This window comes from Balaenoptera physalus, assembly GCF_965194825.1.
Source record: "Balaenoptera physalus genome assembly, chromosome: 19".
In the NCBI taxonomy this organism is placed as follows: domain Eukaryota; kingdom Metazoa; phylum Chordata; class Mammalia; order Artiodactyla; family Balaenopteridae; genus Balaenoptera; species Balaenoptera physalus.
In genome coordinates, this window is record NC_138900.1 from 10,764,570 (window position 1) to 10,788,564 (window position 23,995).

The following is a 23,995-nucleotide window of genomic DNA, read 5'->3' on the forward strand; positions in this document are numbered from 1 at the left end:
GTTTATTACTGCATTTGTCTCGAGACCGTGGTCCACCCCAGCACCCAACCCCCCCAACCCCCCCCCCCATCCTGCCACACACACACACAGCACACTACTCTCCATTTGTGGGGTCAAAAAAAAAGGAGGAGGCTCTGGGAGCTGCAGGGTCCTCAATCATGTCTTCATCTAAAGAGAGTGAAGTCCCATCTGGCTTCTCCCCTGAAGGGTCCCCCAGCCCTGACTCGCCAAACTACATGCTACTCTCTAACCATCCCCAGATTTCTGCAGGAGTCAGCCCATTGCCCACAGGAAACACCTACTGACTCGCAGAACTCACCAGCTTCCTCCCCCATGTCCCTTATCTTTTCACCCACAGCCCTCAGAGAATCCCCTGGGTCCCCCAGCTACTGTCACACACTTTGCCCGCAGAAGGGACACTTCTAATGGCCGACTTTACCACATTGGCCATTGGCAGCCCTTGGCTGGGCAGTGTGACCCTCCTGCCTGATTCCACAGAGGGTCCCTTAATCCAGAGAGCAGATGGGAATGACAGAGTTAGGAACACCTGATACCAAGTACCACTTCATCCTTCTCGCTGACACCGTGGCCTTGAAGCCTAGAACCACAGTGATTGTTTGGGCCAAATAGTAGAGATACATAGTACATACAACTCCAAATGTCATTTGTTGGAGGTTGCAGGTTACCATGTTAGGCTGACCAATGAAAAGTAAGGAGCAGAAGAAGCGGAGAATGAGAAATGAGCCGAAGGTAGCTGAGTACCCAGTTTTTGACCTTGACAGTGGAGGTTTCTTGATCTTTCACAAAGATCCCGAGAATCACTGCTGTGAGTACAGACAAGGAAAGAGCAGTGCAGGCCAGCACCATCCCTACAGTGTCTTCAAATGCCAGGAAGGTCACGATTTTGGGGAGACAGCGGTCTCTCAGCGTTTGTGTACTAATGACTTGAGCACTCCACACAGTGTTTCATATCTGAGAAAACAAAAGCAAACAGGATTTCACGTTGAATAATTCATGCTTATTCCCATGACATAATCATTATCACATTTTTTATCACTGAAAATACTGTCCACCTCTGACATGATTTTTTGGATACAAAAATCATGTGTCAGGCTGGAGAACCCATGAGCATAATAAAGTAGTTGTTACAGAGACTCTATCAAGGTTAATACTGTCCATTTCTCTATCGGAAGTAATGCTTTCACCCACAATCATCAGAAAGCTTTATTCCACATTTGGGGTGGCTTTTGCTGTTGTTTGGTTAGTGTGTTGGTTTAACAATATCATCAAGGTTCACTTTGACTTCCTCTCTCTGCTGTCCACAAGAAATGCTTCAATGTATGGTTTCTTCTCAGAGTTATGTGATGTGGTCTACAGCTTTATTATTACCATTTGAACTGAGAGAGAAAGGCATCCTGTAACTTTTCCAGAGGAGCAAGGAAGAAATTTTCTAAGACTCCTCTACCACCCATATCCTTCAATGTGAGTGGTGGATGTAGATACCATACAGTCAATGAATCAACCTTCAACCTCCGATTTTCCTGCACTCCGATGTTTCTGCGATGGGGTAGCAGGATTTAGGGAAGAGAACACAAGCTTTGAAGCCAAGAATTCCTGATTACAAATTCGTTTCAGCATTTCATTGGCATCTTACTGGCTATGTTACTTGGGTAAGTCATAGCAGATGGAATTAAGGTTGCTAATCTGCTGCTCTTAATGTAAGGAGATTACCCTGCGTACTGGTGGCCCAACATAATCACAAGTATCCATAAATGGGGAAGAGGTAGGCAGAAGTGTCAGGCCAGAGTGATCCATTGTTGGTTTTAAACATGGAGAGAGGGCTTCCCTGGTGGCACAGTGGTTAAGAATCCGCCTGCCAATGCAGGGGACACGGGTTCGAGCCCTGGTCCAGGAAGATCCCACATGCTGCGGAGCAGCTGGGCCCATGCGCCACAACTACTGAGCCTGTGCTCTGGAGCCCACGAGCCACAACTGCTGAGCCTGCAAGCCACAACTACTGAAGCCTGTGTGCCTGGAGCCCGTGCTCCGCAACAAGAGAAGCCACTGCAGTGAGACGCCTGCTCACTGCAGCAAAGAGTAGCCCCCGCTCGCCGCAACTAGAGAAAAGCCTGTGCGCAGCATCGAAGACCCAATGCAGCCCAAAATAAATAAATTAAATAAATAAATAAATAAATAAAGATGGAGAGAGAGGGCCACGTCCCCTAGGCATCAAAGTGAGGTTTCTGAGAATAGGAGGTTAGTATAGCTGATTGATACGGTTGCCATGTGGACAGATCCTCATTTGTATTCAAATTCCAAGTGGGCTAAATGGGAAATGAAAGGGAAGAAACTATAACTTCGGGGGAAGCACCATATGACAGATTATATTTTCCAACAAATCCTCTAAAATCCATACTTTTCTTACACTGTGACTTTAACATTCCTCCCACTGAGAGGTTGGGGGAGGGGGATTGATCTTCTTTGCCCTTGAATCTGAACAGGCTTTTGATGATATGACAGCAACACTATATGTGACTTTCAATGCCAAATCATAAAAAGTGATGCAGCTTTCCCTTCGTTCTCTTGGAGCACTCACACTTGGAACACAGCCGCCATGCTGTGAAGCAGCCTCGGAAACCACATGGAGAGGCCATGTGTAGGTATTGTAGTTGACAGCCCCAGCTGAGGTCCCAGCTGACCGTCTCCATCAACTACGTCATGTAATTCCATTCCCCAGCTGTCAAGTTACCACCCAGCCTGTGGGTCTTCCCAGCTGAGGCTCCAGACATCATGGAACAGAGAAAAGCCATCCTTGCTGTGCCCTTTCCAATTCATGACCCAGAGAACCCATGAGCATAATAAAGTAGTTGTTTTAAGGCACTAAGTCTGTGGTCATTTGTTAGACTATAGTAGTAAAGGGGACCTGCCACATAATCACTATGATCTATCAGGTTCTTTTTCTAGGCACTCAAGTATGTACAAGAAGGCAAGCACATGATCCAGCAATCCCACTCCTGGGCATATATCCAGATAAAACTCTAATTTGAAAAGATACATTCACCCCTATGTTCAGAGCAGCACTATTTACAATAGCCAAGACATGGAAACAACCTAAATGTCCATCGACAGATGAATGGATAAAGAAGATGTGGTATATATATATATATAATGGAATACTACTCAGCCATAAGAAAGAACGAAATAATGCCATTTGCAGCAACATGGATGGGCCTAAAGATTATCATACTAAGTGAAGTAACCCAGAAAGAGAAAGACAAATAGCATATGATATCACTTATATGTGGAATAAAAAAAATGATACAAATGAACTTATTTATAAAACAGGAACAGAATCACAGACATAGAAAACAAACTTACGGTTACCAAAGGGGAAAGGGGGTGAGGAAGGGATAAATTAGGGGTTTGGGATTAGCAGATACAAACTACTATATATAAAATAGATAAACAACAAGGTCCTACTGTATAGCACAGGGAACTATATTCAATATTCTATAGTAAATCATAATGGAAAAGTATGAAAAAGAATATATATACACATATATATAATATATATATTAATATGTGTGTGTGTGTGTATATATATATATATATATATATATATATATCTGAATCCTTTGCTGTACACCAGAAACTAACACAACTTTGTAAATACTTAAAAAAAAAAAAAAAGAAGGCGGCGAGAAGTCCTCTGTAAGGGATCTCAGCAAGGAGTTCGGATATTTGCTTTTAGCCACTCAGGACTTTTAAAAGGTGACCTTTTTTACTTAGAGCAAATGCAAAGACAGAGAAGAACAAATACTGTATGATCTCACTTACTTGTGGAGTCTAAAAAGGTTGAACTCATAGAAACAGAGAGTAGATTGGTGGTTGTCAGGGACTGGGAGGTGGGGGAAATGGGAAGATACTGGCCAAAGAGCACAAACATTCAGTTATAAGATGAATAAGTTCGGGGGATCTAATGGTCAGCATGGTGACTAAAGTTAACAATACTTTATTGTATACTTGAAATAAGCTAAGAGAGCAAATATTAATGTTCTCACCACAAAAAAGCAAGGTAACTATATGAGGTGATGGATGTGCTCACTAACCTTATATATCACAAGGCAGACATATGCCAAATCATGAAATTGTACACCTTAACGTTACACGATGTTATTTGTCAATTATATCTCAGTAAAGCTGGTTAAATAAATAAACAAAAGGCAGCCCCAACCCCCCCCAAAAAAATCAAGTCAAGAGCACTAAATAGGAAAAGATCAATGTTTACTGGAAAAAAGTACCAACCATAATGCTTATATAAATATAATCATGAATGATTAGTGATAGAGAAGAATTGGGGGGTAACCACACCTCTTGCATTCAGTAGAAAAAGTAAAATACACATAGGAACTGACCCACATATTCAGTCATCTTCATACAGTAACATAATGGATAAAATGGTAGAGCTTCAGGAGATGATACCTTATATTGAAATACATATGGCTTGTTTACAGTTTGTAGACCAGAGCTTCCTAAAACAGCCAATTTCAAATTTTCCCTGACTGTCTAAAATTATGCTATTTCCTGTGCCCTAGCCTAGATTCGTGATTCAGTGGGTTAAGAGTAGGATGTTGGGCTGGGAATATATATTTATTATAATTTCTCTGGAAATTCAGCTAAGTAGATTGGATTGTGATCTACTGTCTATGACCAAAAAGCAATGAGGAAACAAAATATTAAATTGTAAAATACACATATATATGTATATATACATAGAACAACACAGAAATCATTCAGTTAAAATTTTTATATGTCAAGACACTAAAAAATAATTAAAACCATCACTTGCAAGATTAAAATCTCTTACTATTTAATCTTGGTTTATAAGGGAATTTAAACTCACAATTAAAGGATGTTCATGTAAGGTAGAGGAAAGCAGCGATCTAAACAGGTAATATTAAATTTTATAGTTTGCCAAAATCTTTAGCAGTTTCCATAACCTTAAACGCTTGTTATCACAACAGCAAAATATAACCAATACATGAATCATAGAACTCAAATTGGGAAGTGGAATGAAAAATAATTGAGGATTAAGTAATCAGTAGGAATGGAGATAAGATGAAAGCAGGATAAACCTATAGGGGAAACAAAACAGAAAAAAAGAAAGAGCTTAAAACCCAAACAGCTGGAATAATCTCTAGAAGAAAACAGAGCATTCAGAACATACATTTGAGTATGAACCATAATTAGTATTTGACATGGTAACATTTCAAATCAGTTATGAAAACTGGGCAAAGGATATATAAATAGGCAATTTACCCACCACTGATATATTAACATCTATTCAACATCTCCATAATGAGACACTGTGTTTGGTTTATCAAATTGGGAAAATTTCAAGAAAATTATTATGCCTACTTTTGATACACTAAGACTGGAAGCATAACTTCATTGGCGGACAAGGTTGTAACATCTAAAACTAAACAATCCTAAGCAACCACTTAAAATGATTCCATTATTTAGTAACATGGAAAGCTACCCATGATATATAAAGTGAGAGAAAAAATAGTTCCAAATTATTATGCCAATTTTGTGGGGAGAAAAAATAATTTTAATACATATTTACTCTCATAGAGGATCAAGAAGTAAATGGGCCAAGATATTAATGATGATTGTTTCTGGGTGCTAGGATTACAGACGACTTTAATTTCGTCCTTTTTTCTTACATTTTTCCTTTTTTTTTCTTACTTTTCTCCCGTGTTTTCTTAACATTGACCATGCACTATTTTGGAATTTTATGTATATAAGTATATATATAAATATGTAATATAATACAATATGTATACATATATAATACATATGATTTTATATGTAAGTTATATATTTAATATATATAAATATATAATAATTATATATATTATATATAGTTTACACCAAAGCATCAGTAATGCTTTGTATCCCCTGTAAGGGATTGTGGATTTGAGAATATTGTCACTTTCTACAATGTGAACGTGTTAGTAGTGAGTGGTAACTTTTAAAAAAAAATTTTTTTTTTTTATTATTTTTGGCCACACTGCGTGGCATGTGGGATCTTAGTTCCCCAACCAGGGTTCGAACCCACACCCCTTGCATTGGAAGAGGGGAGTCTTAACCACTGGACCGCCAGGGAAGTCCCGGTAACTTTTTTTAAATAAATTTATTTATTTATTTATTTATTTATGTCTGCGTTAGGTCTTCGTTGCTGCGGACGGGCTTTCTCTAGTTGTGGTGAGCGGGGACTACTCTTCCTTGTGGTGCGTGGGCTTCTCATTGCTGTGGCTTCTCTTGTTGCAGAGCAGGGTCTCTAGGCGCGCGGGCTTCAGTAGTTGTGGCTCGCGGACTCTAGAGCGCAGGCTCAGTAGTTGTGGTGCACAGGCTTAGTTGCTCCGCAGCCTGTGGGATCTTCTGAGATCTTCCCGAACCAGGGCTCGAACCCGTGTCCCCTGCATTGGCAGGCGGATCCTTAACCACTGTGCCACCAGGGAAGTCCCTAACTTTTTTTTTTTTTTTTTTTTTTTTTTTTGAGGAAAGAAGAGTGTAGCGGCGCCCAAAGCTGAGCGCTGCAACCTTGAGCGCCCCCCGCCCTCCGGCACTCGTCTGGCAAAGCTCCAGGTGCACGCTTAATTCCATCACCATCTGGACTCAAACTAAGACAGCGCGCCGCAGAGGGTTCTGGGAAGTGTAGTCCGGGTCCTCCGTAGTCGCCCACTTCCGCTTCCGGTCGGCGCACCACTGCTTTGGTTTCTTATGCCGTGGTGAGTACGAAAAGGGACGTGAGTGTTCTTGGAGGCTTTTGTTCCGGCCGCAGGCACAGGGGCCAGATCTCAAGGATCTGAGGGGGAAAGAGCGGCGAATGGCGGAGGGTCGGAACCAGGGAATTTCAACGAGCTCGGCTTGGCGAAGGAAGGGTTTGAGGAGGCGGGTCGCCGAGCATCCCGGGGTGGGATGGGGGGCGGGGCCCGGGCCGGCAGCCCTTTGTACGCCTCAGGCTCGGAAGGAGCAGTTTGAGGCCGGCAGCTCCGACTCTGAGACGGGCATCTCCCGTTTGGGAGACTCCAATCCAGGCAGTCGAGGATTGATGGTATCTTGAATTCTTTCATGGTAGCCGCCCACCCACTTCTGTACCAAGTTCAGAGATTTCTGTCTGTGAAGGCATTTCTGTAAAGAGCTGCTGAAGTTGAATCTTCATGTTCTGTATGTGTTCCTTGGAGAATTTTAAAGCACTGTACAAGTTGTGAAAGATTCTTTTGCTGATGTATTGTTGCTGCGTCTGGTTTTTGTAGCGCCTGAGGTACACACAGGTTGAATTCCACTCTAAATGTCACATAGCTGATATAGAGACCAAACTAGTGGTTACCAGTGGGGAGAGGGGCAAGATTGGGGTAGGGGATTAAGAGGTACAAACTGTTGTGTATAAAATAAGCTACAAGGATTTATTACACAACACAGGGAATATAGCCAACATTTTATAATAACTATAAATGGAGTATAACCTTCAAAAATTGTGAATCACTGTATTGTACACCTTGTAACATATAATATTGTACATCAACTATACTTCAATAAAAAAATCCTTCCCCCTCCCCCCAAAATTAAAATGTCACATAGCATGTGGGAGTCACAGCTCTGAATTCAATTCGAGACCGTGTCCTGATTCTCTTTGTCTCCTGGGAGCTACAGTGAGTGCAGGCTTGTAGACAAGGCACAAAGCAGGGCTGGCATGGGCCCTTCTCTCTGAGTCCTGTAGGGAGGGTGGTCCCTTTCCAGGACACCTGAAGGAGGTAATAGGAGTTGATTACAGGAAGGGTAGGTTAAAGGGAGGAGTAGATTACATCCAACTGGTGCTCAGAGATTTTTCCCTGTGGTGTGTTGGGAATTATGATAAAATCATGTTATCTCATGGCTCTTTTTTTTTTTTTGGCTCTCTTCCAACTGTTCCTTTGCCAGAGAGAACTGCATAAAAGAGGAAGGAATAATCCCAGGTCTCTTGCCATTGGAGCTGCAGGTGAGTAGGACTTTGGTCTCTTGTTGTTGTTGTTTTATGTCAATGCTTCCTGTCTTCCCAAATAGAGGCCTGTTTTCCTGACCTCATTGTTCATCCCATGGTTTTGACAAATGTCCCGTTCAGGCCCCTCAGCCTTACCGCCTTCACCCAGAAATGGGTTTCTTCTAAGGTTGGGGAATTTCCTGGTGTCTTATTAGTGTGTTCTCTCCTTGGCTCCTAGTGGTGGTTCATTTGGTCAGTAGATGGCTCAGGCTTACACTGTTTCAAGGATGTGCTACGTATAGGAAAGAGGTAATAGGAAAGAGGTAACAGTAACTGTAATGGTATGCATTAATTAAGTGCTTATTATATGACAGTTATTATGTTGAGGGCTTTCACTTCTGTATCCCTGGTCCCTGGAACAGTGTATGGCATATAGTAGCCTGTCAATAAATATGTGAATGAGTAAATTAATTTTTCTATTTATTATTTATTTATTTATTTGGCTGCACTGGGGTCTTAGTTGCGGCATGTGGGATCTAGTTCCCTGACCAGGGATCGAACCCAGGCCCCCCCCTGCATTGGGAGTGCGGAGTCTTAGCCACTGGACCACCAGGGAAGTCCCTGAGTAAATTAATATATATTTAATTTGCTCAGCAACTGCAGAAGTTAGATAATATTAGTCCCATGTTACGGATAAGAATACTGAGGCTTAGAAAGGTTAAGAAACTTAACAAGTGTCACTTGGCCAGGAGATGTTATCACCAGAAGTCAGGGCCTTTGTCCTTGCACTTCCCTCTGTACTCTTCTCATGCCGGATCTTTACACAACTGATTTACTTTCATGCGGGTCTTAGAGACCTTCCATGACCACCTGATTTAATGTTGTCCCTCCCAAACCTGCCTCCAATGTTCTGTCTGAGAGATCTTACATTCTGGGGGATAAACAAGAATCTGTCACATGTGTTTCCTTTTCTTCATTGCCCTTTTTGTAATCGCTGATCACCTTTGTAGATTTGCTTACCCACCAGAAGGCAGGCACCATAAGAACAAGTACCTTGCCCGTCTTGTTTACTGCTGCATCCCCAGTATTTGTTGTAGCATCCAAGATGTAGTTAGGCACTGAACGTATATTTGTTAAATGAAGGGATGCTTGTATTCTGAGGTTAGTGCCTGGGGATGAATGAATAACAGCAATGATAATAGTTTATAGAGGATTTTCTTTGTGCCAAGAACTGGGCTATGAGCTTTATTCAAATAGGTAGGCATGTGTATGTGTATGAGAAAGAATTAATTCTTTCCACTCTGCAAGTAAGGAATATTATCTTCATTTAACAGAAGAAAGAACAGACTCAGAGGTTTGTCACTCTTCTAGTGTTAGTACAGCTACCAAGTGGCTGAGCGAGAATTTGAACCCAAATCATTGGACAGCTCCCAATGTTGAGAGACAAGAGCTGTAACTTCCAAAACCTTGCTCCTTTTGCTGTCTAGGTTAAAACATCATAATTTCCCCATTTTCCTCAAGCTTCAACCCAGACTCACATTGGAGTTCTCCTCCTTTTCATCCCCGTACATAATCTTATTCATCGTAATTTTATTCATCTGTTATTTCTACCTTTGCAGTATCTGTTATTCCTGTTACCTCTTCATCCCACTGCCTTTGTCACCAATTATTTCTGTCATCCTCTTTCTCCCTGCAGTGTGAGCACACATGGTCAAGGACGGTATCTTTCTTTATATCCCACGCACCTGTCACATGGTAGAATTTCAGTCAATGTGTGCTGTCTTCCCAGCTGGAATGTCAGCTTGAGTGCAGAATCCTTTCCTGCCCTGATCACCATGGTGTCCCCACGCACCCCGCCTGGTCCTTAGCTTGTAATTTACTAAGTGAACGAGCTGGGGAACAAAATCCATTCTGCTCTATAACTGGTATCAGCAGACCCAGGATCCAGGTAGCAGCAGGCTGAGTTCAGGCAAGTCCCAGTCTCCATTTAAATATTTATTGAGGGGTGGGGGAGGGATAGACTGGGAGTTTGGGGTTAGTAGATGCAAACTATTATCTATAGAATGGATGGACAACAAGGTTCTACTGTATAGCACAGGGAACTATATTCAATGTCCTGGGATAAACCATAATAGAAAAGAGTATAAAAAAGAATGTATATATGTGTATAACTGAGTCACTTTGCTGTACAGCAGAAATTAACACAAGATTGTAAATCAACTATATTTAAATAATAAAAAAAATTTTTTTTAATAAATATTTATTGAGCACCTACATTGTGCCAGGAGCAGACTGAAATCCCAGCCCTCAGAGAGCTCACGTTCTAGTGGGCGCAGAAGGACAGTAAACAAGAAAAACAGATGGAAGTTTAGATGATAAGTTTCATGGAGAAAAACGAAGCAGGAAGAGGGCTGTGAGAGTGCTGGCGGAGGAACTGGCAGCTTTAAGTGGGGTAACCAGGGATGCTGCCACCGAGAAGGTGGTGCCTGAGTAGGGACCCAAAGGAGGTAGGGGGCCCGTGGACATCTGGGGAAAGGGGACGGCAGTGGAGGCCCTGAGGTGGGCGTATGACTGGTCTATTTGAAGACCAGTAAGAAGGCCAGAGAGGCTGACGAGAATGAGAAAGAGGAAGGATAAGTAGGACATCGGATCTTGGGAGGCCTCATAGTGTAAGGTCGTTTGGCCATTGAAAGGACGAAGGTTTTGAGTCAAGTGAAGGTTTTGGCCACAGAAGTGACATGACTTTATATTTTTAAAACTTCATTGTTTTATTTTAAGAAATTACCACCTCCACCCCAACCTTCAGCAGCCACCATCCTCATCTGTCAGCAGCGTCAGCATCAAGGCAGGACCCTCCACCAGCCAAAATATTATTACTCTCTGAAAGTGCAAACGATGGTTAGCATTTATTTTTTAATTAATTTATTTATTTTATTTTATTTTTGGCTGCGTTGGGTCTTTGTTGCTGCGCGCGGGCTTTTCTCTAGTTGCGGCGAGCGGGGGCTACTCTTCGTTGCAGTGCACAGGTTTCTCATGGCGGTGGCTTCTCTTGTTGCAGAGCACGGGCTCTAAGTGCGTGGGCTTCAGTAGTTGTGGCTTGCGGGCTCTAGAGCGCAGGCTCAGTAGTTGTGGCGCACGGGCTTAGTCGCTCCGCGGCATGTGGGATCTTCCCGGACCAGGGCTCGAACCCATGTCCCCTGCATTGGCAGGAAGATTCTTAACCACTGCACCACCAGGGAAGTCCCATAAATCACAGATATTCTTATAATACAGTTTGTATAGATGTTTCAAAATATTGCTTCTGCTCATTACTATTTTGAAATTACAGTAGTTGATTCATTCTTGATAATTAATAAAAAAGCACACACTTGATGTTTTAATATTTTTGAAGGTTGTCTTTCAGTGTAATTAGCTTTTAAAATCATCCTGTGTTTTATTTTATGCATTTAAAACATTATTCTGAACACAAGTCCATAAATATCACCCAACTGTCAAAGGAGGTCATGGAACAGGAAAGGTTACAATCTCTGATTTAGAAGACATTTGCTCACCCATATCCTGATTTTTATTTTTATTTTTTAAAATTTATTTTATTGAAGAATAGTTGATTTACAGTGTTGTGTTAATTCCTGCTGTACAGCAAAGCAATTCAGTTATACATTCATATACATTCACTCTTATTCACTCTTATTCACTCTTATAGAGTTATACATTCACTCTTTTTCATATTCTTTTCTTTTTTTAATATTTATTTATTTATTTATTTGGTTGTGCCGGGTTTTAGTTGCAGCAGGCGGGCTCCTTAGTTGCGGCACATGGGCTCCTTAGTTGCGACACTCCTTAGTTGCGACACTCAGGCTCCTTAATTGTGGCATGCGAACTCTTAGTTGCAACATGCATGTGGGATCTAGTTCCCTGGCCAGGGATCGAGCCTGGGCCCCCTACATTGGGAGCACGGAGTCTTAACCACTGCGCCACCAGGGAAATCCCTCATGTTCTTTTCCATTATGGTTTATCACAGGATATAGGTCCTGTGATATACAGTAGGACCTTGTTGTTTATCCATTCTATATGTAATAGTTTGCATCTGCTAATCCCAAACTCCCACTCCATCCCTCCCCGCCCCCTCCACCGGCAACCACAAATCTGTTCTCTATGTCTGTGAGTCTGTTTCTGTTTCGTAGATAAGTTCATTTGTGTTGTATTTTAGATTCCACATATAAGTGATATCATAAGGTATTTGTCTTTCTCGGTCTGACTTATTTCACTTAGTATGATAATCTCTAGGTCCATCGATGTTGCTGCAACTGGCATTATTTCATTCTTTTTTTATGGCTGAGTAGCATTCCACTGTCATATCCTGATTTTTAGAATCCTTGAGGACAGGGATGTGGATTTTTTATTTTTGCAACCCCCAGACTGTTGCGTTAGTGAAGCTTTTACACTCCAGCTTTTCCTTCACAGGGCACAGGTCCTGTATGTTTGTGGGTCTGTACCCTTCTGTAAGGCCCTGTGTCTCACTGCGAGATTTCTGCTGCTGGGCCCTCCCTGCAGACACTCCTCTGACTGTACAGCCATCTGCGACATGCATGGCTCTCTGGATTGTGAGTTCCCCCAGAGCAGGGACTGTGCGTATAGCCGCTCAGTACATGTCCTCTGCATGAATGGCATCCAGAGGGTGTGAACTTTGGGGCCAGAAGAAAGAACTCAGATAAAGTCAAGTTCCTTCTTGAGCCCACAGGTCCCTGGAACGTGGAAACCAAGAAGCAGGCTCTGGAGAGTGGAGGTGGAGGTAGGTACTTGGGACCCCGGGTATCCATCTGAAGCTCCTCATCAGAGCTTGGACAGTCTCAAGAATGAAGAACCACTGGATCTTCTGCTTCTCCAGTTTAGGAAGATCAGAGGATAAATAAAACTGCTGATGCTCCAGAAACCTAGGAGGGGTCAGCATGGAGACTTTTTCCTCCTCAAGGCGGGAGGAAAGAGGTGAGAGCTTACGAAGGGTGGGGGAGAATCTAAGCCGGGTGTGGAGAGAGGAAAAGTGAAGTGTATGAGGAGTTGCATCCAGTGAAAAGAAACCAGTCTGTAAGGGGGCAGACATTTGTGAGGTCCAGGTGGGTAGTCAGAGCGCCCAGGCAGGCCCCAACCTTCTTAAGGCTTCTCTCTTCTCCTACAGCCCTGCGTTCTCAAGCCTCAGCCCTTTCCCAAGATGCGGAAGACAAAACCAAGTTTCAGGTGGGTCGAGTTCTCTTTTCTCTCCAGAAATAACAACGTAAGGCATCAGAGAGTAAACATAACCTCCCTCCCTTGGTAAAAGGAAAAAGAGGGGAAAAAAACATTAGGTGAGCACATTACATTACTCAGTGCATTTATCCCCAAAATAGCTGTGTGAGAGAGGTGGTATGATTCTGCTTTAGAGATGAAGAAATGAGTGGTGAATCCTGGATTTGAGCCCAGGTCTGTAGGACTCTGTAATGTGCCTGTTTGCTCTACATGCGGCCTGTCAATAATGGTTTCATCTAAGGGCCTGAGCCCGCATTATGGAGAGAGGTGACTCCAAATAATGCATCCTCCTTCTCTGCCCAGGTTTTTCTCCTCAGTGGGACATTTCTTCTTATTCATTTCCAGATGTTGTATTCTCCACGTAATACACGCTACCAAAACTTATACCGTGAACAAAGTTAAAAGACAGCATAGTGGGTGAAAAAAGCTTCATGGACAATAAAAATTTTAATATCCTTATTTTAAAAACAGGAGCTGGGAATAAAGACCTGAGCCTTCGTGTTCAGGAAGGGAGAAAAGAGGAAAAACAAATGACCGATAATCATATGAAAAGATGATCAGCCTCTAGTAATCAAAGTGATGCAGATTGAAACAAGATGTGATTCTTTTCCTAGCAGATGACCAAAGATTTGAAAGATCGGTGTTCACTGTTAGCTAACATATGGAGGAATGGGTACATCCACACAATTGCAGGGGCATTTCAGCCCTTGCAGAAGTTCTGCAAACCTCTGCTGCAGTATTTCCCACTCCAAGAATTCTAAGTCAGAGCAAGTGTTCAAAGAATGATCATCACAGCATTGTTTATAACAGCGAAAAAAAAAAAAGATGGTGGAGTGGACTCCATGTCCATCTATTGGATTGGTGTTGGATCGATGGATTATTGTGGTTTCATTCGTCCTCTTGTCTCGATCCTGTGCTGCTATCAAGTGAGATAAAGTGGGTGAAAATATCAGGACATGGAAATATGTGCGCGCGCGCACGCTCTCTCTCTCTCTCTCTCATTATATATACATGTGTATGTTGTAACTTGTCTTTAAATTGGGGGAAAAGAAGTCAAAGTGAATGCAGAATTTTAAGTACCTTTTTCAATGCATGATATTATTTTATAAAGCTTTCTCTAATGAAAAGAGATTATAGAAAAAAATTTGCAGGAATTCCCTGGCGGTCCAGTGGTTAGGACTTGGTGCTTTCACTGCAGGGGCCTGGGTTCAATCCCTGGTCGGGGAACTAAGATGCTGCAAGCCGGGTTGCATGGCCAAGAAAAAAAAATTTGCAAGTTTGAGTCATTTGCTTTAATTTTAAATATTATTGATGAACTCCCTGTAATGAGAGCTGAAGAAATTAGCACTTTTTTACTTCCCACCATCTCCTGATATATTATTATCATGGTTCCGTTCTCATCTGTCACCATCTATTCCCACCATTGGGTTGTCTCAGTTCTCTTTATATATAAGTCGTTGCTCACCACTTGTGCTTTTACCACAGTTTCTTCATGCCTGACTAGTTTGATTTATCTGTCAGTTGGCTTAATTTCCTCCACAGTTTGTTGTCTTTTCCAAAGAAGACTTGTGGATGCCATATCCTCTGAGTTTTCCATGCTTAAAAATGTCTGTTGCCTTTATGCCTAAATGGCGAATTGTCTGGGTTTAGAATTCTTAAATTCACTCTCAGAACTTTGTATAAGTTGCTTCATTTTCTACTGGCATTAAATCCAGTGCTGGCCTTTTTATCATTCCTTCTCCATTCATCTCCTGTTGAGCAAAGTTTATTCTGGTCATTTTCCCCAGAAAGGTCTGTCGTGTTTATACTTGACAATATTTTGGCTGGGTGTCATCTTCAAGGATCTTTGAAAGCCAGTGACCCTTGGTCTTTACTGCCCTTGCTCTGTGATCTTTTGGCATTGATTAGTTCTTTTTCTCCCTGGATGTCTACTGTTACTATGATTTTTTTCATTTGGCCCTACTGGAACTCATGCTATAAATGGTGTAACTTCTGGATCTATCTTCCCTATTCTTTAACTTTTCTTTTATTCTTTTCTTCAGAATTTTTCATTGTGTTCCAGGAGCCTGATCTGTTTTCCAGTTCACTGGCTTGTTCTTCAGTGATGTTCATTCGGCTGTTTAGCTCATCTCTTGAAATATTTTGTTTGTTTTTTCCAATCATAACAGTGATTTTTTTACACTTTAAGAATTCTGGTTATTTTTTTTTTCTAGCAATTTTTTCCCTCAAAAAAAAAAAAAATCTAGTGAATGTACCTTTTGAGTCCTGGGTGTTAAGACTATTTTCTTAACTTCTTCAAAAGCCATTGTGGTTCACAGTTATGAGACTTTGCTCCTGCCTGACCCCACCTTTTATACCACATAGAAGGGTACTATCATGTAGATATTTTTTGGATTGTCTGTCTTATTAACTCATAATATTAAGCCTGTGCAGCTTAATACTAACAGTACTAGTTTACATATATTTTATTATAATCTTCAAAATATAAACTTAAGTCAGATAATACCAAGGTCTAGAAGAAAAAAATCAGGCTTTCTCTACCAATTCTGTCCTCCCTGAGATGCCCAACATTAACGAAAGGATGTGTACCCATCAGCCCTTTCGTCATGTGAAAAAACATATGTAGGTCACCCCCTTTATAAACAAATGGAAATGTGTATGTTGTACATGTAGTCCATATTTTACTACTTATATTATTCCATTCAGATTATTACCAATTCTAGCACTAAAAACAGTACAGCGATAAATCTCCTTTCATACACACGAACACATACGTCCTTATATCCTGTTGCTTTAATCTTTAAATTCACTAGTATAGATTTCTAAATATTGTTGGGCCAAAAGGAACACACGTCTTTTTAAAATTTTTAATATATTATTGCTGGAGTATTTGACAGGAAATCATAGCCATTCACGCGTTTCCCCACATCTTCAAGGATATATCAGTATGAAACATTGTTGCTTATCTGATGGAGGGGGGTGTGTGGCAAAGATCTCCCATTTTGTTTTGCAATTTCCTGCATAGTGGATGCGTGATAAGCATCTTTCCCTGTGTTTATTGGCTGCATTTGTATTTTCTCATCTGAATTGCTTATGAAATACTTTTGCCCATTATTACATTATTTCTAACTATGTTTTTAGGCGCTCTTTCAGTGGTAGCGTTGTTCACTCACCTATCAAAAGTCTTACCCTTGTTTTATCTCAGTCTTTACTTTCTGAATGGTGACTTGACCATAAAGAAGGTTAAATTTTTTATATAGGTAAATGATTTGTTGTCTTTTGAAAATCTGGTTTCATATCTAGTTTCAAAAGACCTTACCCATCCAAAGCTTAATCCAAAAGGCGCCTAAATGGTTTTTTAATATTTACATTAATTTTATTAAAATCTCTAATGTGACTATAATTTACTTTTGTAAATGGCGTAAGGTTGACATTTAACTTTATTTTCTTCAAGATGGATAGCTAATTATGACAATGCCATTTATTACATTAATGATTTATTTGCAAGCCAACGGAAATACCATCTTTATCATTTATGTGTTCATTTATGTATTTATATGTTTGTATATATTATATATATAAATACATAAATGAATACATGTATATATATTATATGTATGAAGAGAGAGAGAAATATATCAATTGATTCATATTTCACATGACCTGACTGTTCCTGCATTCTGTACTCGGGTCTACTGAGTTACCTGTACATCTCTGCATTATTTTACTATTCATACTGAACACATACTTCGGAAATTCAAAATTATGAAGAAAAAATGAATAATGTTAAAATGAAAGTTTGGGTGAAACTTAATTGTAATGTTCTCCAAACCAGGTGCCCTTTCTCATGGTTGATCTTGAATGACTTTTTTTCAGTTATTTGTGTGGTCATTGGTCTGTTCACGTTTCCTTCCATTTATTCCTTCAGCAAATATTTGTTGCACACCTGCTATGGGCCAAACATTATTCTTAGCAGACTTTTAAAAAATGAATTAGATATGAGAAATTAGGAACAGGGAAGAATACAGGATAACTTTAAGGTAGATGGTACTGTTTACCCCCAGAGGGTAAGGAGAGAACAATTTGGGAGGAAAAACTCGATTCTAATTGGGCTTTTTTCGGCTCAAGATACCTTTTAGACATGCAAGTGGTAGTTGGATATGGCAGGGCTCAGTGTGGAAGGCAGAGCTGGGTATAAAGATTTGGAAGTTAGTGGCTGGTCCACATCTGTTTAATTGCCAAACTGACCACGTCTGGCCCAAGCTTTCTCCCACCTCTAGTCTTAGATCGATCTAGGATTCTGGCTGGAAGTGTACTCTGCTGATGACGCTCCTTCTCCAAACTGGGAATATGGGTTCCTCTAGTCTGTGCTCCTCTGATCTCATTTGGGCGGCAGGATAGCATGGTGGTTACAGCGTGGTGAGTCAGGCTGCCCAAGCTCAGTCCTGACTTGACACTTACTAGGTGTATGTTCTTGGATAAATAATATTCAACTCTCTGAGCCCCCATTTTTCTCATCTGTGAAAAGGGAGAGCTATAGTAACTACCTTGTGAGTAGTTACTGACCTAACCAAGATAATAGAGTGTTTCCGACATTCCAGAAAGTTCTCACTTTTGGTGAGTTCTGAGACAATTAAATGAGATAAGGCATATAAAAATACTTAGTCTAGGGTCTTCCCTGGCGGTACAGTGGTTAAGACTCCGTGCTACTAATGCAGGGGGTGCAGGTTCGATCCCTGGTCAGGGAACTAAGATCCCACATGCTGCACAGCGTGGCCAAAAAAACCCCAAAACCAAAAAACAGCAACAAAAAAATACTTAGTCTAGTACCCACCTTATAGTAAGTGAGTTATAAATATAAGGTATTGATATTATCTGCTTTGTATCTTCTCTTTTTTCTTTTTAATAATTAAGTTGTGATTGATATACAATGTTATATTAGTTTCAGGTGTACAACCTAGTACTCGATATTTTTATATGTTATGGAATGATCAATAAGACCACAATAAGACCGGTTACCATCCATCACCATAAAGAGTTGTTACAGTGTTACTGTATTCCTTGTATGTACATTACATCCCCTTGACTTATTTCATAGCTGGAAGTTTCTTCTCATTTTCTTGTCCCCTGGTAACACTCATCTTGGCTTTTCTAAGGACAGTTGTTAAAGTATAGTCTCTCTGGAACAAGGCTCTGTGTGTTAAGGTTCTAGCTCTGTCTCTTACAAGCTGTGTGTCCTTGGCCAAGTTGCTTCACCTCCTGGATCGGGGTCTCCAAGACTACCCCGTGTTCAGAGATTTCTCCAGGACTCAAGGGGCTCAGTGTAGTTTTACTCATGGCTGAGATTACTGCAACACCACCCTCGGCTGTGCCTGGCTTCCTCCAGACTTCACCCCACATGCCTTTTCCCTTTGCTGATTTTTTTTTTAAACAGTGATAAGTCTTAGCCATGAGTGGGACTATATACTGAGTCCTTCTAGCGAATCATAGAACTTGGAGGTGGCCTTGGGGACTGCCAACACAAGCCTCATGAATGCCGGGCTGTGTCTTTCTTCCTCATCTCTCTGATTCCTGGGACCTAATACTCTTTTATAGGAACTGAATAATTCTTGAATGTGTTGACCTGTGTGCACTAAACCTTACTACAGCTACCTTGCCTTAATATTTTCTTATTAAAAATATATCCTTGAATTTTTTTAAAAAGTGAAATAGGAATCACAACTCACTCTTACCTTGTAATACCTTGTCACGGGTATTCCAGGGACAGGCTGAAGGGAAAGTATCATTCTCAAAGCCCTCCTGTACAATTGTCTCCCTCTTAAGAAAGCATGTCACAGTCTAACTGAAGTCCGTGACGATAATATAGTTGATTACTACATTTCAAAATTTATAACGGCCATTTTTTTTTTCTCACTGGATGGACCAAAGCAATTCTCTTAAAAAACCTGGGCTTCTCTCTATATATAATTCTTCCACAAGGAAGGTGAATATCTTGCCATTTGCAGCAACATGGATGGACCTCGAGCACATTATGCTAAGTGAGATAAGTGAGAAAGAGAAAGAAAAGTACCATATGATGTCACTTATATGTGGAATCTAAAAAAGTCAATCTCGTAAAAAAACAGAATGGTAGTTACCAGGGGATGGGGGAGTGGGGTGATAATATTGATGTTGTTTAAGGGTATAAACTTGCAACTGGTGTAAATAAACCATAGAGATCTAATGTACAGTATAATTAATATAGACAACAATATTGTGCTACAATCATCAAACTTGCTAAAACTGACTTAGCCCAGTCAGTAAAAAGAAAGGATAAGTATGTAATGTGATAGAGGTGTTAAATATAGCTACCCTGGAAATCATATTACAATATATAAATGTATTGAATTAATGCTTTGTACACCTTAAATTTACACAATGTTATATGTCAAATATATTCAATTAAAAAAATAAAGTACTTAAATGATTAAAAAAAAAACAAAACCCTGGGCCACAGTTCATAACTAAGGATGATACAGTATGACTTTATTTTGATTTATTTATTTATTTAAATTTTATTTTATTTATTTTTGGCTGCGTTGGGTCTTCTTTGCTGCGCGGGGGCTTTTCTCTAGTTGCAGCGAGTGGGGGCTGCTCTTCATTGCGGTGTGCGGGCTTCTCATTGCAGTGGCTTCTCTTGTTGCGGAGCACAGGCCCTAGAGCACGCAGGCTTCAGTAGTTGCAGTGCATGGGCTCAGTAGTTGTGGTGCGTGGGCTCTAGGGAACGCGGGCTTCAACAGTTGTGGCGTGTGGGCTTCAGTGGTTGTGGCATGCCGGCTTCAGTAGTTGTGGCTTGTGGGCTCTAGAGCGCAGGCTCAGTAGTTGTGGCTCACGGGCTTAGTTGCTCCGCGGCATGTGGGATCTTCCTGGACCAGGGCTTGAACCCGTGTCCCCTGCATTGGCAGGCGGATTCTTAACCACTACGCCACCAGGGAAGTCCCACAGTATGATTTTAAATCCCATAGTTCGAACCGCTGCTCTAGAGGTCTCCTCTGCACAGGGCGATGGTTGCTTTAACACACATTGGTTGCTTCTGTCAAGTGCTGACAAGGAAGCCCCTAAAAGGTGTGTGTGTGCAGCGGGTGGAGGGCTATGGCAGCAAAGGGCAGGATTTGCCCAACAGCTGATGGAGGGGTGAGGGGCTGGTGGGGGAAAAACAGCCATTCTGGCAGAGAAGGTGATTTGGGGGCGTGTGCAGACACAGCCATGTTAAAATTAGGCACCGTTGGAGCTATAAGTTGTCACAGTCTTTTTGGAGGACAAGTCGGTCATCTGCCAGTTAGAGTCAAATTGTAAAATGCGCAGACCCTGTGATGCAGCCATTCCATTTCGAGGAAGTGGCCCTCAGAAGTGCTCACACTGAGCAAAGGATGTTTGCTTTAACTCTTTGGATAACCATGGAAGATCAGTTGCTTAGAATTGAAATTACTGGCACCAAACGTTTAAAAAACTGGATTTGACTCATCACCCTGAACAATTTCCTGCTCTCCTGTCTACTTTTCTTCGTGATGCCAAGTTTACCTTTCATTCAGTGGGTGTTGGTGCTCATGGTGCTTCACATTCTAGGAGCCATTGACCTTCAAGGATGTGGCCGTGGTCTTCATGGAGGAGGAGCTGGGGCTGTGGACTCCACCCAGAGGAAGCTGTACCGAGACGTGATGCTGGAGAACTTCCGGAACCTGCTCTCAGTGGGTGAGAGGAACCTCTAAGCAATTGAAACTTAACTTACTGGTGTGCTCTTGTTCCCTGGAGAGAGGCTATTTTTGGGTCTTGGAATGCAGGTTACATCCTTTTTATATAGAAATGTTATAGCAGTTTCATTTAACTAGTCCTGAATCTTTTCCTTGTCTGTCCTTCAAATGCCCGGAAATCATGGGATTAAGGCTGCATTTTCCAATTATTTTATATACCTCAAAAACGAGCCTTAGCCTTGCATTTTCTTGCGATTTCAGGGCAACAACTTTTCAAGCCTGATAAGCTGTCCCATTTGGAACAAGGCAAAGAGACTTGGGTGACAGAGAGAGAAACTCCAAGAGAGGCACCTCCAGGTGAGAACCATGGAGTCTAGAGTCCTGGCCAGGCAGTGAGGGGTGAGCTGGCCATGCAGCAGCCGTCCCCCACCCTTGGTCTTGCCTGTGGATACGGCAGGTACTGTAGTAGGTGATTGTTGTGCGACCTCATTTCTGTTACTCAGTCCCGACCCTCTCATGCTTCCTTCATGCTTGGCAGAGAGTGATATACCCAGAGGGAGTGAGGGGGTCTCCGGACTTCCTTCCCTCTGATAGAAAGAGACTGGCAGTGTAAGACAAGCAAGCCGGTAGCAGAGAGACTGTTCCAGCAGGTTGACAATCCTCTGATGGATTTCTCACTTAACTCCAGTATCCTACAAGTTCGTGGCTATAAACAGGTTCATGTTACCTCAGCCTTAAAAGATAAAAACGATAGCCAATAAAGAATATCAGAAAGTGTGGACACATCTTTCAAATCACGTGGAGCTCTGTGGTAAATACGACAGTTGGCTGGCTCGCCAGCAGTGACGGGAATACACGGAGATTTTTATGTCTCCAGACCTTGTCCATAGCCCCTGGATTCCTGTTGAATATGCTCACAGAAGACACCAGCACAGATGGAGCACTTCGGAGGATTTGGGGCTTTCTTCCCTTTCCAAGTTCAGCTCACACATCCCAGCATCACAGTTACCCTGGGAGGTAGTGTGGTGAGAGTGCCCACAAGCGTGGGCTCTAAAATCAGGCTTGTATGATGGCATCCCAGCTCCGCACTTCCTCGTGCACGACGGACTAACTTAACTAGCCTACTTACCCTCTCTGTGCCTGGGTTTCCTCCTCTGTAAAATGAAGACATTGATGGTTCCTACCTCCATGTTATTCTGAGGGTTAAATAAGTTAATATGTGTACCTCTTTGGCACATAGGAAGTGTTATAAGAGCATTCGATATTATTGTTGTTGTTGTTATCAACAACAGCATTATCAAGTAAAGAAGTAAATTTTTGCGTGTGTAAAATACCCTCCAGAATTTCTTTTTTGCTTGGCAGCTCTATGATGAGACAGAGTCTGTAGCTAATAGGATCATATTCACATTTAGCCTTTGCTGTAGACCTGAAACTAACACAACAGTGTCAATCAACTATACTCCAATAAAAATTTAAAAAAAGAAAAACTTAAAAAAACTAAAAACAACAACAAAAAACCATTTAGCTTCAAAGCTTATTAATAGGAGCCTCTTCCTTTTTTCAGACACAGAATGAAGCACCACGATAGTTATGATACATAAAGCAGAATTTTTCTCTAGGCCGTTATCAGTCCAAGTCTGAAAGCCTGATATCCCTGAGCCAGTCTTGTACTTGTTCTCACAAGTTGCCTTTAACTCCATAGGAGACAAGGATGAAAAGGACATGGAGTATATTCAAGAAAAGGAATTAAGATTGCTTTTGCACAGAGAGCTCTCCTACTGGAAAATCTTGGAACAGGTGGCTGGTGAATTAACTCAGAATCAAGACCATAGAGTAAATCTTCAAGGGATGGATTTCCAGTTCTCAGAAGATGCTTCTCTCTGTCAAGCGGGGAAAGGAGCATCTACTCAGGGTTCTCAGATGGAAAATTTGGTAGACAGTCTTCAAGGGGATGGGTCCAGCAATTTAGAAAATCGAGTTTCCAGCCTGCAAAGCTGTGACACCTGTCTCCATTCAAGAATCTTGGATAAAAGCCTTTGTGAATGAGCCATGGAATGTTCAGGAAAGGTGTAAAAAAGTCGACATGGAAAATACAATATATAAATGTGACTGGGGTGATTATGGCTTCAGGATATCATGTGGTCATGATGACCACAGAAAACCTGAAAGAGGGAAACCACGTAACTGTGATAAATGTAGAGAAAACTGCATTAAAAAGTCAGTACTTCAACACCCTAACTCCGGAGAGAACGGCTTTAAAAGAAATGAACGTGGAAATGGCCTCAGGGATGAATCAAACCTTCCCACTCAGCCAAGGGTGCCCTTGAAAGAGAAACCCTATAAATATCAAGAGTTTGCTAAGAGCTTGAGGCCAGGTGCCTGTCTGGAGAGACCTCAAAGAATCCCCACAGGACACAAATCCTTTAAAAATACCGAGCACGGTCGGGTCTTCAGGCAGAACACACACCTTCACAGCCTCCCCGGGGCCCACGCAGGAGACATGCCCTATGGATGCGATGTCTGTGGCAAGGGGTTCAGGTATAAATCAGTCCTTCTCATTCACCAGGGAGTGCACACGGGAGAGAAACCTTATAAATGCGAGGTGGGCGGCAAGGCCTTCGGGCGAAGCTCCAACCTGCTTGTCCATCACGGGGTCCCCACCGGGAGAAACCGTATAAATGCAGCAAGTACAGGAAAGGCTTCAGCTACAGCTCGGTGCTTCAGGTCCATCAGAGGCTGCACACGGGGGAGAAGCCCTACACATGCAGCGAACGTGGCAGAGGATTCTATGCTAAGTCCACCTTACGTAAGCATCAGCATGTCCACCTGGGGGAGAAGCCCCATAGCTGTGTCAAATGCTGGAAGGGATTCAGTTGTAGCTTGCATCTCAGCAGTCATCAGAAAACGCACCCAGGAGAGAAACCCTACCAGTGTGACCAGTGCGACAAGGGTTTCA

General features: G+C 41.8%; 2 protein-coding genes across 5 annotated transcripts in view; both read left to right on the forward strand.

Moving 5' to 3' along the window:
* Window positions 1–6,024, forward strand: part of ZNF180 (zinc finger protein 180) — a 40,032-nt gene extending 34,008 nt beyond the window's left edge. Inside the window, exons 6-7 of one of the 3 annotated variants that reach the window (XR_014256959.1) lie at window positions 1,356–1,670; window positions 2,590–6,024. Coding sequence is in view for 2 of the 3 variants with exons in the window: in XM_082438705.1 (XP_082294831.1) it covers window positions 2,590–2,673 (84 nt within the window). In the remaining variant the exon portion in view is untranslated. Of the gene's footprint in view, window positions 1–1,355; window positions 1,671–2,501 lie in introns of all 3 variants that reach the window. The other 2 variants (XM_082438706.1, XM_082438705.1) reach the window with 2 other exon arrangements.
* A 707-nt stretch (window positions 6,025–6,731) lies between these two features.
* LOC309649073 (zinc finger protein 285-like) overlaps window positions 6,732–23,995 on the forward strand; it is a 73,250-nt gene continuing 55,986 nt past the window's right edge. Inside the window, exons 1-7 of one of the 2 annotated variants that reach the window (XM_082438609.1) lie at window positions 6,922–7,330; window positions 7,987–8,044; window positions 12,768–12,818; window positions 12,915–13,012; window positions 13,203–13,261; window positions 20,915–21,040; window positions 21,301–21,396. Coding sequence is in view for 1 of the 2 variants with exons in the window: in XM_082438614.1 (XP_082294740.1) it covers window positions 6,893–6,979; window positions 7,987–8,044; window positions 12,768–12,818; window positions 13,203–13,261 (255 nt within the window). In the remaining variant the exon portion in view is untranslated. Of the gene's footprint in view, window positions 7,331–7,986; window positions 8,045–12,767; window positions 12,819–12,914; window positions 13,013–13,202; window positions 13,262–20,914; window positions 21,041–21,300; window positions 21,397–23,995 lie in introns of both variants that reach the window. The other variant, XM_082438614.1, reaches the window with a different exon arrangement.